Source organism: Micromys minutus, assembly GCF_963924665.1.
Source record: "Micromys minutus genome assembly, chromosome: 2".
Taxonomy (NCBI): domain Eukaryota; kingdom Metazoa; phylum Chordata; class Mammalia; order Rodentia; family Muridae; genus Micromys; species Micromys minutus.
Window position 1 is genome coordinate 27,937,065 of NC_137971.1, and position 16,986 is coordinate 27,954,050.

At 37.4% G+C, this 16,986-nt stretch overlaps 1 protein-coding gene across 2 annotated transcripts in view; it reads right to left on the reverse strand.

Moving 5' to 3' along the window:
- Nucleotides 1-16,743, reverse strand: part of A1CF (APOBEC1 complementation factor) — a gene marked incomplete at both ends in the record, with an annotated part of 51,706 nt that extends 34,963 nt beyond the window's left edge. For both annotated transcript variants that reach the window (XM_080912475.1, XM_080912474.1), the window contains 2 exons: nucleotides 1,301-1,435; nucleotides 16,645-16,743. In XM_080912475.1, the coding sequence (XP_080768601.1) occupies nucleotides 1,301-1,435; nucleotides 16,645-16,743 (234 nt within the window). The remainder of the gene's footprint in view (nucleotides 1-1,300; nucleotides 1,436-16,644) is intronic.
- Between the last annotated feature and the right edge of the window lie 243 nt (nucleotides 16,744-16,986).

Genomic DNA, 16,986 nt, shown 5'->3' on the forward strand with positions numbered 1-16,986 from the left:
GGCCAACTGCATACAATAGGTATGTGGGAAGAGATGCCAGAAAACCTGCCCATGGATGGCTTCAGTGCTTCTATGCTTTCTGCTTAGCCATTCTCTACTGCACTCCAAAGGACTCATTGAGAAGGATCTGCTTCTTCATGAACGATGAACAAGTCCTTACCTGTTCCATGTGTCTGCCATTTTCAGGACTTTTAGCATGTCATATTGGATTCTGTGTATAAAACTAGGGGCTCTTGTTCAGAGACCACACATGCTAACACTTGAATTTTATTATGTATTGGATGGGCCAAACTCTCAAATGTGTGTGCTGAAAAATATACCTGGTAGTGTTACAGATTAAGTTTCAGATTGTGTTCTTTCTAGTTTTGAGTTTAGTCTCAAGATGCCATTTGGAACTAAGGAAATGTGTTCCTTAGTAATCATAGAAGGGCACCGAGCAACCATGTTCTTAAGGGCATTGAATAACCATGTTCTTAATCTGTTCAGTACATTAAATAAGACAGTCAACTCTTCTTGTAGAAGAAAATTTTACGTCAATACGTATAGATACATATTTAATCCATGACAAGCATACCTAATTTCTTATGTAAAGTGCTGTTCTTTATAAAGTCATAGTAAGTGGCCAAAATGGAGCGATATCTTGTCTTTGACAGATTGCTACTCTGCTCTGTATTGTTAGGTAACACTGAATTTACAGTCATTCATCTGACAGAACAGAAGCAGGAGGAAGAGGTAAGAATGTCAGTCGTGATCATTCAACATGTCTGTTCAACAGGACAAAGGCACTAATGATAAGGGGACAGTCACTGAAGTCCAGGAAGATTTTAACACTGTCTATATTTGATGTGTGGGACTTGGGAACGAACCATCAGACTGGGCCCTGGACAGATGGCACACTGGGAAAAGAGCTTACCATACAAGCATGAGGTTGTATGTAAAACCAGTTGAAGTAGCACACATCTGCAATCCCAGGGCACCTACAGTGAGCTGGGATGCTGAGGCAAGAGAAATCTGGAAGTTCACGAGCCAGCTAGCCTTGCATGTACAGTAATGAACAATAAGAAAGCCTGACTCAAACAAAATAGAGAGTGAAGACAGATACTGGTGCTGTGTTCTGGCTTCTATACACGTGGATGAGACTTTCATCCACTCCATCCACATGAGCATAGACACACACACACACACACACACACATTATATGTATGCATTATACACAGAGATCTAAAGAAAGGCAAAAAACAGTAGAACAAACTAAAAAGAATATTTGTCTCCCAAAAGGAGAAAGTAAATTCAGACTTACTTTTTCACACAATGGTATGAGTTCATCCTCAAAAAGGTCCCGGGGAATTTTCCCAATGAAAATCTCACAGCCCCTTTCTGGGGGTGGTGCATCCCAGCCTGGTGGAGGACCACCATATTTTCTTTGTCCATTTTCCTGTGTGTTCAGGAAGGAAACATGTATAAGGGAGAAAAGAAAACAACAAAATCTTTAGTTCATTTTTCTCACTTAAAGATTTATGTTAATTAAGGACTATTTGGGGAAATATTTGAGATTGTCAAGAAATAATAGTTGATTATCTAGAAGGCAAATATTAAAGACTTGCTTATGCCTCAATACAGTACTTCTCGGTTTCAAAAGCTTGCCAAAGATAAGCATGGCTGAACAATAGAAGTTATTTAAGATATATTTACTTGATTCCTTATCCATTACAATGTCTTAGAGTGAGAGTATGAGCCCAAATACAGAGGTGTGATTCAGAACCCACCACAGGTCTAGGGAAAGAGCCAAAGTCTGTGGCTCTGTGTTTCATCTTTTAAGAAATTATTATCTTTGTCATTTCATTTTACTGTGGTAGCACACTTAACAGAGCCCTAACGTCTTAACAGTTGAGGAGATGGTTGGTTCTATTGTTGTATGAATATCCCAAAGGCAGATTATCAGGTGATCAATTGTACTTGATATCTGGGCTCTGGTTTAATGTTAGAGCTGTGTGCAGTGACTGCCCTGTTCGAATGGATTGTTTTGACTCCATCCATTATTCACTGGCTGTGGGACTTTAGGAAAATGACTTAGTCTCTCAGAGCCTTAGTTTTCTCATGTACAAAGTAGTGGCAACCGCAGCCTTTGTTGAGAGAGTAACCTGCATCAGATAGGCAAGGCATGGCTCTTGGCCCAAAACTCAGCTGTTACCAATTCCTCTTTTCCCCTCTTTTCTAAGTTAAGCCAGGCAATGGCGAGACCCTCTAATTATAAAAACACGAAGATCCATGCGTGGAGATGTGAACTGTCTAATTTTGGGGATAGCTGCTGAGGGATTTACGTATGTTTCCAAAGAAGACAGGATAGTGGGATACGTTTCCTAATGTTGTCTCTTTATGTGAGGAGCAACGATGTTCTCAGTCCAAATAGAGCTGACTTCTAGTTTTCTCTCTTGACTTAATAGAGGTTCTTTTTGGAGAAGAATGATACTGCCACTTTCCTTAAGTACCAATTCTGTTTTCCTAGGGGTTAGGGGTCAGAGTTTATGCACAATCCAGTGCTACTTGCTGCTGCAGCCCATTTGCTGGGGGAAGATAAACAAGCCACACTGCACATCAAGCACAGTGAGAACTCTATACCATCACACTTTATCATGACTCTTAAAGGAGCCAAATGTTGGCGTTTATCACAAAAGTCACCGTTAATACATTAGGCAGTTGTGTGCCAGGATGCATGGTGTTGTGCAACAAATGTAACACAACAGAACAGAAAGAAAAGCGCTAGACTGTATCACTCCACCTGTCCTCAACAGTAATTATGGGCAGAAAACTCAGTCTGCCTTTCAAATGTTTTCTATGCACACTTTTTTCCCTTACAACTTTATTTGAAAAAGAGAGATATATGTACAGATTTTTTAAAGCATTTTGGCATAAAACTATATGAATATATTTTTGTTAGTACTTGATTTTTTTAGAGGTTTGACAGTATGCATTGAAATCCCACTAGTTACCATAAGCATAAAGTACATGTAGGACAGAACATAACATGTAAACAGTTAAAGTTTTCCTGGTGTGTATAAATTAAACATAATGATACCAAAAATTGCCACAAGACTACATTTTTAGCTCTTGAATTATTAAGGTCTAGGTGTACCACACTCTGAGAGGGTGCTATACACTTTTTTTTTTCTTAGAAGGACTGAGGCTTTCACTTTTTAGCCTTTTTATTTTATTTTATTTTTGAGCTTCATATGGCCTGTGAGTTGTTTCTGGTGTGTTCAGAGCTTTCTGGGGCTAGTATCCAATTATCAGTGACTGCATATAAAGTCATTGTTTCTAATAGCTGAGTAGTATTCCATTGTGCAAATATACCACAATCTTTGTATCCATTCATCTACTGAAGGACATCTGGGTTCTTTCCAGCTTCTGGCTATTATAAATAGAGCTGCTATGAACATTGTGGTGCATGTATTTTTGTTGTATGTTGGAGCATCTCTGGGGTATATGCCCAGAAGTGGAATAACTGGGTCTTCAGGTAGGACTATGTCCAATTTTCTGAGGAACTGCCAGACTGATTTCTATGCACATTTTAAAAAGGTATACTTTAGTTTAAAGATATTTTTTGGGAGGTGACTTTATTTTTTTTAAAAAAAAGGAAATTGGCTTGTCATACCACGTTCACTCTGTGTGTTTACTAACTTTAGCTGTTATTTGTTCAGAGTTTGCTCCACTGCTCTCTGGATTGCAGTATTTTAAAAGGTGTCTGTAGTCAGGTTCACCTTCATATGCTTAGTGTTGTATTCGATGTTGCTTTAAATAATAAGACAAAAAAGAAAAAAAGGATGCCTGGGTTACATCTTTGCTTCAAGCAATTGGCCAGGCTTCATCTTACTAAATCTGTAAAGGTTCACCTATACAGTGCTTGTAATTTCTTACCCTATAGTCTTACCCTAGCAGCAAAACCTTGATATTACTAACAAACCAGAAAAATGATGTGTTTTATCCTTTTGCTAAATCAACAACAAAAAGTATACTCCTGCCAAGAATGTGGTATCTGTAGTTCAACCGAGAGTCTTCCAAACATATCCAGTTGACATTTCATTTATGAAGATGGTCAAAGTTTCATTTTCTGGTTATTCAGCTGCTATCTGTATATCAGATCCTGCATGCCACATAGTATCCTGGCCTCAGAGCAATGTTTGGTCCAGGAGCCATAGTGGTCCCATTTTACAGAAGATGCAAAGTCAGAGAGTGACTTTCTAACATCATAAGGCAGAGTTTGAACACAGAAAGTCAGCCTGAGTTTATCATCATAATTCTTACCTAAACTACGTAACAAATATATAAATATATATTACATAATTATTACATATTATGACATGATGTTGGAAAGCCTAGGGACTTACAATCAACAAAGACATAAAACTCAACATTTGAAAATGTCCTGTCACTAAGCAGAAAGTGCCCTGCCTCACTTAACACTTTTTCTAATTTCTAGTCCCTCAATTACACTAAATTCTGTGGAGAACATATCTTATACTGACTATATACAAAGTAGCAAATTATTAATGTCGATCACTTTTCCCTCTCTGGGACAAATCTCACTGTTTGGGTGATAGCTGTTGCTGCTATACTGTTTCCTGATCATTTCAGATATTCGTAACACCCAACTAATTATTAGAATGCACAGTATAAATTTGACTAATATTTTTAACCCTCAGATTGAAGAAACCAAATTCATATATTCTAACAGCAAAGTGGCATCTGGAATCTTTGACTTTGCAAGATTCCTTCGACTTGAAAATAAATAAACAATAAGTTGCTTGACCTTTTGAAGTCACACTTCTATTGTCTTTACTGCTGTAGTTTCTAAAAATACTGATGTGTACGGAATGGTTATGAGAGCTCCATTTGCTCATGTGGTTCAGAAGCTTATTAATTGTGTTTTTGTGGTTTCTATAAACACATTTTAAAAAAATGCCCAATAATAGTCCTGGGGATTGCAGAGCCTGACCGGTTTAGAGCTGCCCTGAAGTTCAGGCAATGGGGAGCATTTGCCCCGGGAACCACCCACCAGGCTAGGAATGTGCCTGCAGCAGAAGTTCAGAGCAATTTGAAGCAGGCCTTGGGCATGAGTCACGGGGTCACAATAGCTGTCCATTGCTCTGACAGGACAGTGAGCTGATATTTCAGGCCTGATTTTTATAGTTGAGGAGTTTAAAATAGGTAAAGCCAGACTAGAACTGTGCTTCGACCTTCTGCCTCACATCCTCTGGGCCTTACTTTCCTCAGCAACCCAGACATATTAATAGTTTAGGAAGACAGATTAGAGATATTTTCTTAGAGTCTTTATTACAAGTGAGAGGATGTTGATTCAACGCTGGGAGCTTTTACTTTTCTTTATAATCAGATTTGTAAAATCTTTTCTGTTTCTTCACCCACATAAATAGGCAGAAAACTTTTAGTTGTCTAATTAAAAGACTCCATTCTAGCTACAAATCCTGTTTCTTTTTTATGTATTGCATGCCAAGGCTGCCTAGTAACACAGTTTATGTCAAGAGTGTTTGGAATTTCCTCCTTCTCAGATATTTCAAGTTTTTCTTAATGAAATATGTCTACCATATTTTTGACCCTGCATAAACCCAGATAACTTTGTTTAATAGATCATGCTGGGCAGTCAGTCTTAAAATTAATGCTAAAAATTAATTATGTCCACCACACATTGGAACTTTTTGTACATTTGGGGGAAAAAATTCCTTCTTGAGGTTTTAAAGATGTCAGCCATTTGCTTTTCTAGCTTTCCTTTGCAGTGAGGATAGCCATGGTTTTATCAGTGATAAAATTGAACTCTGGCACAAAATTCTAATCGCTCACACTTCTGTGTTGAGCCCTTGAGGATGGTGAGTTAATTTTCTCATAATTATAAATCTGTGATGTGCCTTTGGGTTTTATCCAGAAGAGATTTCCCTTAACTTGGCTTTCAAAATTTAAACTTTCAACATTTATCTATGTATATAAGTATGTATGTATATGCATTTATGTATGTATGTATTTTCTTTCTTTCTATCTATGTATGTCTCTATGTCTCTATGTCTCTATCTATCTATCTGTCTGTCTGTCTGTCTATCTATCTATCTATCTATCTATCTATCTATCTATCTATCTATCATCACTAACAATACTGAAGAAGAGATTAGGAATGAGAGAGAAGGGGGGAAGAGAAAGGAGAGAGAGAGGAGGGTATGTTGGCATATGGACATGAGGGAAATTAGAGGGGGAGAGAGAAGGGTGGAAGCAATGCCAATATGGTACTCATTTATGCAATTCAGAAAAATATTGGATGAAAAACTAAAAAAAATTAAGATATAATATTTTTTAAACACCAGATTTTTCTGTCTAATCAGCCCAAATTAACTTTTGTTATTTGTACATAAAACAATGGCAACAAAACAATTGTTTTTTTTTTTTTTTTGGTAATTGAGTCAAGCACTATGTACACGCTTCAAATGTACTGACTCACATAATCTTCCCCACTTGCGAAGATGAGGACTCAAAGGCACAGAACACACCTGAACTCACACACTCAGTTTTAATGGCAAAGGCAAGTGAATCCCAAGACCAGACATTTAGTTAGAACATTGTTTTCCATAGTTCATACAGTATCAGCCCATATATACTTATTTTATAGAAAAGCAGGGCTTAGAGACATTACAGAAACTGTAAAATGCCATAGTTTAACTTATTGCAGAAAACACTATATTCAGGATCTTGTGTCTCAATCAAGTGAGCTTCATGACAAATTTATTACTCAAAACTTTTATTTTTTTGCTATTTTATTCTCAGGCTAATCAACCTTTTGCTTTCCTGCTACTTTGCTTACTTTCTTTCCCAACTTCACCAAGTGGGGAGTCCGGATGGTGTGAGCTCCTTTATAAAACAGGGAGATCGCTAATTCTTGGCCCTTGCCCAGTCATTACTAATTTCAATTCTTTTAATGGCTGAAGATTTATATTACATTTGTAATAATTTTTCTGGTTCTCTTTGGTTTTTTGTACTTTCTGCCTCCTCTCTAAAAGTGAAGAAATTATGCATATTTTCAAAGTGAACTGCTTTAGGATCCCCCCCCTTTTTTTTAACCTGGCTGTTTATACACAGATGCTGGCCAATTGATCACTTTCTGGTGGCATTTCTAGCTCCTGCAAGCCTCCTGTATGCAGAAAAATGGCTTTGGGGTGAATACCTCCACATGGTTCTCAGCATCAGCATTGGGAACATGTGTCCAGATTATGCCTACGAAAGTTCACGAGTCTTCAGTACATTTTCCCTGCTATCAATTTGCAAGATTGAAAGATCTTATCTAGACAATATTTCTTTTATATTCTTCCTGCATTACACCTATCCCATTATATGATAGGCAAGTCTCATAGGTCAGAGTTAAGATATACTAAAATATAGATTTGTTGCCTTACACAACAGTGCTATAGTGGACATTTCTCTTTTAAATTCTACACAAAGAATCATTTTTTGGTATAGTCTGTTTATATATTTATTTTTTCAGCGAGACACAGGTACTACTCAGTCGTCCAAGCTGGTGTTTCATCCTTCTGAAAACTGGGATAAGAGGCGTGTATCACCGTACCTGACCAGATTTGGAGGTTTTTTGTTATTCTCCTTTTGTACATACTCTCAGTGTTGGTGTTACCCTTATTCTGTTTTTAAAATAATCCACGCAAGGTATAAGCTATAGTTATGTAAAACATTGTTTGCCTGAAGGCTATTGAAGGTCAGTTGCTTTGGTAAATAAATAGTCTCATTTTCATTTTAAGTTATTGGTATCTTAAGAAAAAAAAGACAGTTTTAAAAAAGCAAATTGATAAAAATCTTTTAATAAAATCTCTTGATCTTTATCTTTGAGGAGCATGTGTTGCAAACTTCTCAATAAATCAGTATCTTAATGTATGGAACATTCAAACGCAACTTTCTTTAAAAACAATCTGTACCTTATAACGTTGTTGGCCATCCACCAGAATACTACATTCAAGCAGAAATAAAATCAGAAGTCAGAAAACATATTCTGAGCATGTGTATTTATGTCTATATAAGAGAACATATAAAGTGCCAACTGGCTTCAGACACCCTCTCATGTCATGTAAAGCAGTTTGCATAAGACGGACTGCCAATGTGTTTCCCTGCTGAGTCCAGGGATCACCGAGCTCTGCCCACTCTAGGTTCTGGACATGCATCTTGATGCATCATTCTAATACCTAGGTGTCTCTTTAGACATGCAGGGTAAAGAGCTTGGCCAACATGTGTTTTGAGCTGTTACAAGCATGGCATTTAGCCAGTAGCCTCATCTTGTTAAACATCAGGCAGTGTTTTCCATGTGGGGTTGCATCAATAAACATGGAGTCCTGAAAATTTTGGTATTAATGTTTCTCAACCCTCAACAACCAAAAAGGCATTCAGAATCAAATGTGCAATGAATTCTAGGTGTTTCCAGAGGCACTCACCTGCGCTGTGCCCTGAGACTTCCCTGCAGCCTTAGTTGTAAACACACAACATATGAGCTGCCCATAGTGCCACTCAGTGCCAGTGAGGGATTGCTAATACACCAGGGCGCAAGTTCAAAACTATCCTACGTCACAAACCATTTTGTGGCATATAAAATTTTGACTTACACATAAAACTTATGGTTTGAGAGAAGCATAAAGGTTTAATGACGGGAAATGACTATTTTTCTACGTGTACCCCACAGCATGTAATCATTAAATTAGAATACCTTTGGGTTTTTGTATGCTAGGATGTTTGACCTTTTTTTAAAGTTTTGTTTGAATTATTGATTTGAGTTTTGGAAAATTATCATTAGATGAATTTTGGCTTATTTTGGAGACACAATTTCCAACACTTTCTGGAATGACCTGGTAATCTTTACTATGTGTGTATATGATGAGCTATTCTCAGCATCGATGATTACAAGATCAAAATATCAATCAATTCTGAAAACCACTAATGATGTTCTGAGCCTCTCACTACCAAATGTGCAGCCAAGATTTAATTCTTCATGCAAAGCAAGCATATCAGCTCCGAGTATTATGTTTGCTTCCATTTTTGATCAATGATAAAGCCATGCATATATGAAAGGGAATTTTAAAGATAAATTTAATTTGACTTATTATCAATAAATGTTTGATTTGTATACCTATTTTATATACTCATATATATAGAAGTGCATAAAAGCTTACTAGGCAAAGGCGGAGTTACAAATAGAAAAAAAATTAAAAGACTTAATTTAGGTATAACTTTTAAGCTAAAGATCTTGTTAAATGACATAAACTGCCCATGTGTATATGGGCATGATATGGAAGACTGGGTTTGGATAATTGCTCTTCTGTCTGTCCTTGTTTCCACACATGCCAAGGGCTGTCTCCTCTAATGAAGCTGGCTTTAGTTGTGTAAGACATTCCATAGCATCTTTATTCTCTTTATCACACCCTTGTGAAACTTGATTCTTTGAAAGCTGAGGGACTTGGACAGACAGCGTTCAGGCTTTCTTTAACCTATTAAAAAGTAGCCTTTACTAGGTAATTGTTGTAGTCTTGTGGGAGTGTCAGGATGGTTTTGGAAAGAAGTTTTGATGTGGTATTGGAACATGCGAAAAATGTTTACAGGAAAAATGTGAGCTAATTGGTGGAAGCCTTACAAATACTCTTCTTACAGTTTAAAACAGTCAGTGGATTTCCAGTTGCAATACATAGCTCTTCTTCTAGTTTCATAATGACTTTTCTTGGAACTGTCCCATCTTATACCTAAAGAAGAGTATGCATATATGTGTGTGTGTGCCTGTGTATTATAAATCTAGATAGTTATAAAGACATTTATAAAACAAGCAAATCATGATCAAGTTATTGGTTGAGACCATATCTACTGAGAGCTCAAATCATCTGTCCTGCTCTCCGAATGATTATCATGGTTGAAGGATTAAGAGATGATTCCAACTTTCCTTACCAAAACGCCTGGATGAATTGAAAATGGCATAATCCTGAATAAGATTAATTTTACTTACTCCTGTTTCAACATTCTATGTAAGACTGCCTCAGCCTCCTGCCCAGGACTTTTAGGTCAACATAAAGATTCAAAGCTGCTGAAGTCATCAATTTCTTTATTGATCCATATTTGACCATGTTGTGGTGTCTTGTTGCAGTTGTTTATTTGTTCTGTTTTGTTTTTATCTCTGGCTAAGGTTTAGATTCTAAAGATGAAGAGTCACTTGTTTCTGTTTGCTAGCCAACACCAACAAGTTGATAGCTCTTAGGAAACTCTTGAGATTGCATGAAAACAGAGTCCAAAGTTAAAGCCCTTGTCTGCCTCTGCACATTTGGATAAAGAAGTCCACACTAATTTTTAAGTTGATGAAGTAGAACACTTCTTTGCTTCTAGTCTTAGGGAAGGCACCACAATGCTAGCTTGTGGTGATACTGATTCTCCTGTTTAGAATCTCTTGTGCTAAGTTTCTGTGAGGGTATTGGAGGATAGATCCATCACTATTTGAAAACAGTTGCAGGAACACGTGTATTTCCTGGGATGATGGAGTTTCCAATCATATGATGTTGGACCCATTTACCAAAGGGCTCATAGCATAGTTCCTTCATTTGGAGGATTCCACACTTCTTCATTACATCTTTGTCTAGAAGAAGCAAGGCAACGTCTGAGCTTTAAAATAAAACTGGCCTGTGAGTGGCAGGAGGGACAAGCCTCCAAGAATTTGACTCTTTCCACTCTGTGTTCTTAGAACTGACATATATGATTGAAGTTCATGGGCAGCCTGGGAAGGAAGAGGTGGTCAGAGAAGACAAAGAAGAGAGAGGACCAGAAGCTGTGCTTCACTGTGAACTCTGTTTTCTCTCCATCTTTAGGATTTATGTGCAGTGATGGAAAATACTAAGTTAAAGCTGCTCCGATTTTGCCTTTCTGAGCCAGTGTGGGTGACAGCAGCTACTCTCCTCCGAATTCCCCGCAGTGCAGTCCCCACCCCACAGTGCCCTGCTGTCCCCACAGCCACCGTAGCCCCTGCCTTCCACTCGGTTTAGTGAATTTTCTCTGGCACTGTATTTTTATTTGTTTTATAATGTAGCTCTAATGAAGATTTTAAAATAAGATTAATTTTAATTAATCAACCACTGCTTGGTGTTCTTTCCAATTCTCTTTTTTGTCTGACCCTTGACAGTTTGATACCTCTAACTAAAGGGGGGGGGGTAATTAGCTTAGTTTGAGTTGCCTTTCAAGGGAAGCAAATCAGATATCCAAATAGGGTATCCAAATCAGATTTATGCTGACATAATGCCATTCTTTTTATGTCGTGGAAAAAAATGTGTGTGTGTGTGTGTGTGTGTGTGTGTGTGTGTGTGTTGTGTTTGCTTAATACTATTTGAAAATTAGAATAAAAGCATATAATTCTATTGAAACCCTTTTACTCAGGCAGCCTACATGTAGAGTTTAAGGATGAGAATTAAAGATGGTGGATTGTTAAAGTAACCAGGCTGATGCCTGGTTAATGTGGTGATCTTTGAAACAAATTTTTTACTTTCTTAAAGGTGTTATGCACTTGACAAATATTTTAGTTAAGACATGGTTCCTCTGCCTGGGATGCTGGTATCTTTTCGCATCCTTAAAGTTTTGCTTGCTTCCATCTCTTAAATCTCAGCTTCAGTGGTATCAAACCCAAGGTGCTCAGGACCTGACATTAATTGTTGCTGCTTTTTTCTTTCTTGTTGCTGTTTTCCAATGAGAATATTCTTCGCAAAGGTAGAAACTACAATTCCCTTGTGGAATCAGTCAATATATCAATACATGGAGAAATTGCTCACTGCTTGCTTGAGTTAGAATGAATGGTGGAAATAAAAAAGGTCTCATCTATTTCTCGGGACAAATAGCTAAACTGGTATCTATTTAATATATCCAAGTAGACCTGGCTGCCAGCATCTTCCAGCATCCCTTGGTCCCTATTTGTTACAAAGTATAGCTGGAATACCCCACCCACTTCTCTAAAATTTTCCAGCCTACAAACTGGGCTGGGCTGCTGTTTCCCCAGCTGTTCTCCATATAGTCCAGCCATTTTGGCCATGCCAGTCTTTTTACCCTTTTACCATCTTGGCCCAGGCCACCTCTCTTGGTAGGTCCCTGGCTCCTCTCTTGCTCTTCCTCTCCCTCTCTACTCTCTTGGTCTGGTTTCGTCTGCTGGCTATGTTCAGCCTACACTCTTCCCTTCGCCTACTTTCTCCCTTTTATCTACAATAAACATCTTCTCCATGCTATGTGAGTAGGCATGTCCTCTTCCTTTCTACTTCTATTTCTAGTTTTCTATTCCTTTTCTTTCATTCCCTATTGTCTTTGGAAACGTGATTTTCTATGTTGGAGACTTTCCTTAAGATTTGTGGATTAGCTTCTGAAACAGGGTTCTAGATTAAGGTCAACATTGGAGATCAGCAAACTCATTTCTATAAAAGGACAAACGATTCAAATTTAGGATTTTAAACAAAATATTAACCCTTTAAATTGTATAAGCTGTTTGTGTCCAGCCTTGAGTTTAGACAGGGGATAGCCACACTTGGCTCATGGATCATTGTCTTGCAATCTCTGGCGTGTGCTTCCAGGGCAGTTGTCTAACTGCCAAACAGAGGTTTGGACTCTGTCGATCAGAAACAAACATTAAAAATAAAGACTTGCCCAATGACTCCAGGTACCCATCACCCAGATGAGCTAGTGAATTTTCCTCTGTGAAAATTGCCCAGTTTTCCTAATTGAGCAATTATGGTAGTCTTTTCTACTTTATGATAGTTCCCTTCCTATCACTGCAGAAAGACTGGAAAATAAAGATGAAGATCAGGCATGAAAATGTGCACTTAATTAGAGAGAATCTTTTATTTTCTAGTTTTAAAATGATGCATATGTAGTTTCTTAACATGTTATTCCACGTGTTCAGGTTTTAAAACTGACTGTTGAGGTGTAGACACTTTTCCATGTCATGTGACTTTTTCCTTTGACTCTCAAAACAATATTTGCTGGCTTAGAAAGCAAGGAAATGTAATTAGGGCGAAAAAGTAGAAAAAGAGAACTCTCAAATAGCTTCATAACCCAGAGGCAAGTGCTGTTTACATTTTAAAACTGTCGAATAATTTCCAAATCTTTTTACATCAATCAGTGCTGCCATTGTCCATAAACTTCAACTTGCTGGTTTTATATATATTTTTAGAAGCAATATTTATTTAAATATTTTGGTTTTAAGGAGGCTGCATTGAATCTCTTTTCTTAATGAACTTTGGTAAAATATAGAAGGCTATTCAGTTATTAAAAAAACAGGTTTATGCTTTTAATTCTCATAAGCACAGGCTGTTGCATCTGTTGCAACATTAAAGGCTCGTTTATGTTATTAAGTAACTTATGAAATTCTGTTTTTGATAACTATGTTTGTCCTGCTGGTGATAAGAGAGCCCAGATCTTTCACCTTTGTGGTTTGAATTTTGATACCACTGGAAAGACACAGAAAGACAAATCCTTCAAATCAGAAGTTAATTAGCATCTTAATTTTTGTTCAGAGATGTTTTTTAAATCTATACTCCTTTTTATTCTGTATTAGTCATTCCTTTATTCCAGCACAGGAACTGTAAATATTAGGAAGAGTAAGGAGACGTCCCTGAATCACAGAGCCTGAGACTTTGTCGACTCTTCCACCTAAACAGTTGACTGCCCAGCAGTAAACTGAGATGAAACAGATCACAAATCAAGGCTAACAGTGTGGGGATGGACCTAGTGACCTTAGGGGAAATTAACGTCCTCAGAAGTTAGGAAACTTAGGATCTTGCGTGTGAGAAGGAGCAGGTGAGACTACAGAACTTCTGATTGTATCACGTTCTACATTTTGAGCCCAATGCAGGACACATTTGCCAGTGCAAAATCATTTAATTATGTATGAATTTTAAAACATAATAAAGTGTATATCTGCATATATATATATACAAATAATTAAAGCGATTGCACACGCACATGCAATGACTTTAATTAGAACACTTAGGTCTAAGCACCTAGTGTTTGGAATGCTGTGCTTTCATATTATTAAAGAACTTCAGATCCAATAATCATTCTGCTAGCAAATATTACTTAAGTAGTGCTGAAGTGTTTGTCCAACAAGGTAGTTTTTCAAGGTCTTGATATCTCTCTAAAATGACCCATAGCTTGTCTTCTATCCTCTCATGAGGTAGCCATGTCTAGATGAGCCCAATGGAAAGAAGCCTGGTCAAAGAAAGTGTAAGTGTAAGATCACAGAGGCTCTCAATAGCTTCAGTGTCTCAGTTTCTTGTGCCACAGTTAGTCAAGCCTAGACTCCTCCCTGCTCTCAACTGCTTTATTCATCCTGTTGATTCAAGGCAAAGTAAGAACTTGCAGCTAGAAGAGCAAAGAATAAGCCAGGAAATACAAAAGAAATTCTTTTCCACTCTGATGTTTATAGGAAAGGGCCCGAGAGTAGAACCTACATAATTATACTTGATAGAAACCTTAGCATTTTCACAAAAAAGCTTATTTTTAACTTGAATGTTCCTAAAATATCATGCAGCTTACCCCACCCCAAATTCTATCCTGCATGTGGTGTGCCTGCATGAAGAATAAAGTTGAAATGGCACTCTATGCTAGAAGATTTTCCCTTGGAGTTTTGCTTGTTGAAGTCAATGGCTCTGAAATAACAGATTATTTAATCATTTTCTTACTTTCTTCTACCTAGGTTTGTGAGAGCAAGGTACTCATTGCTCTTCTAGACAGATTTTTACACACTTCTTTTATAGGTAGACCCCCCTTATGTGCCTAAAATCGATCATTAGGTCTTGAAAAGGTCAAAATATCTTTTCATCGTTGCTTCCCTTGAACAAATGTTTCAGCCCCAGGGAAAGCACAAAATAAAAAGAACTGATAAAGTCACTTTCTTTTTTTTTCAATATTTACAGAAGAAAGAATTGACTAAAAGAGGAAAGAAAACGCATTTCACTTTAAAAAGGAAGACCATTTTTACAGAAAACTGTGCCTGTTGACATGTGAAAAAGAAATTACCTTAAATATCTTTCTTTTGTAGACTGAGTTCATTAGAATTTTCAGTGATTATTTTAGTGCAGTGGAAAGATACATAAATATTTAAATTATTCATTAATTTTAGAGATTAAGAATATTTACAGTTCACTAATTCTAAAATCAGCTTTTAGTGAAGCAAATATTTTAGTGTCTCCCTTGACTTAATGAAACTTTAAAAAGTCACTACAGAATAATAAAAATGTATGAAATATTTAAAAAGCCCGACTATCACTCCTTATTGGGATAAAAATATAAATACTTGAGGTACTGTATCATGTATAAGAATGCATTTATGATTTATAGCATTAGTATAAGTAAATCTAGGGCATTTCCAATAATACAACTCCATGAGAGCTAATAAAACCAGGACATGGCACATTCTGTTATTACTCACATGTAATATTTGTATTGCAAATGTTAGGGAGATTTGAGTTTATTGGAAAAGTATGTAGGTGAAAACTGGTTGTTGTTGGATATAAATACATTTTCTTACTACCGAAGAGGGGGTGCCATTCATTCTAATGGGATAGTTTTGATGATTCTAATACTAGCCTGCTTCTTAACACAGCATGTATTCTCTAAGAGGCAATATCCCAACAGCAATAGACTTATGCAAATAATTTCTAATAATTAGATCTTTTTTTGTGGCCCTTGTATTTTTGCTTTTCAAAGGTCTAACATGGACAGAAGTTATTGTTATATACCTTAGACTGGGTAAAGTGGAATAGCTAGACTAAAAGAAGGCTACCTTCTTGGAAGCCACATCTTGAAGTTTTTATCTGCACCGAACTCTCTTGAAACCAAGGTGATTATTCCTGAGGTTTGTTCTTCACTGATTGCTAAAGCATTAGCTAAAGTCTTCACTAAGAACTGAGGACCCTACCCGTCTTTTTGTACTATAGAAACGTTCTTTTGAAATTGTGATAGTCTTCATGACTGTGGTTAGTGGTTGTATTTTCAAGAAACAAATTAAGATCTAGAGGATACCAATGGAGTTGTTAGAGAAAAGACCGAAGGAGCTGAAGAGGTTTGCAAACCCACAGAAAGAACAACAATATCCAACCAACCAGAACCCCCGAGAGCTCCCAGAGACTAAACCACCAACCAGAAAGTACACATGAAGGGAACCATGGCTCCAGTAACATATGTAGCAGAGGATGGCCTAATCAGGCATTAACGAGAGGAGAGACCCTTGACCCTGTGAAGGCTCATTGCCCCAGTGTAGGGGAATGCCAGGGCAGGGAAGTGGGAGGGAGTGGGTGAGTGGGGGAGGGTGGATGAGACAGGGGGATTCCAGAGGGGAAACCAGGAGAGAAGATAACATTTAAAATGTAAGTAAAGAAAATATATTAAAAAATGTTTAGTGGATAACCCAGGTAGAATGAATCCAATAACCTTCAGAGCTGAATATGTTATTTCCTTCTTTTCTATGAAAGACATTAATACAGGAGTTATGCCAGGGCTGATGGATTTCTGCATCAAGGAATATTAGTGTTTCCAGGACTCTGGATTTAGTGTTGAGTCTCAGCAGACGTCACAAGAGGTTCCTACCTGGACCAAGCTATATCCTGTGCGCTGGACCAGTGCGCGGAGGGCTGCTTCCTTCTGGGTGCCGCTCAATCCATCCCCGGATTTGTGATTTGATTCCATTGAGAGTGATTATCAGCAAAAAATCAGGTTAATTAGGGTTGCTCACTGAAACCAAATTTAAGATAAATTAAATAAATTACTATAGCCACATCTACATTGCCCTTCCTATGAGGGGCATCTTTAGAATAGGCCTATAAATGTTATAGCTGCTAACTGCCACATTCAAACAAGACTGGCCAACAGCTTTATTTAGAATCATGTTTTTATAATTATATATAATTTTTAATTGTTCAACCTTTTAAA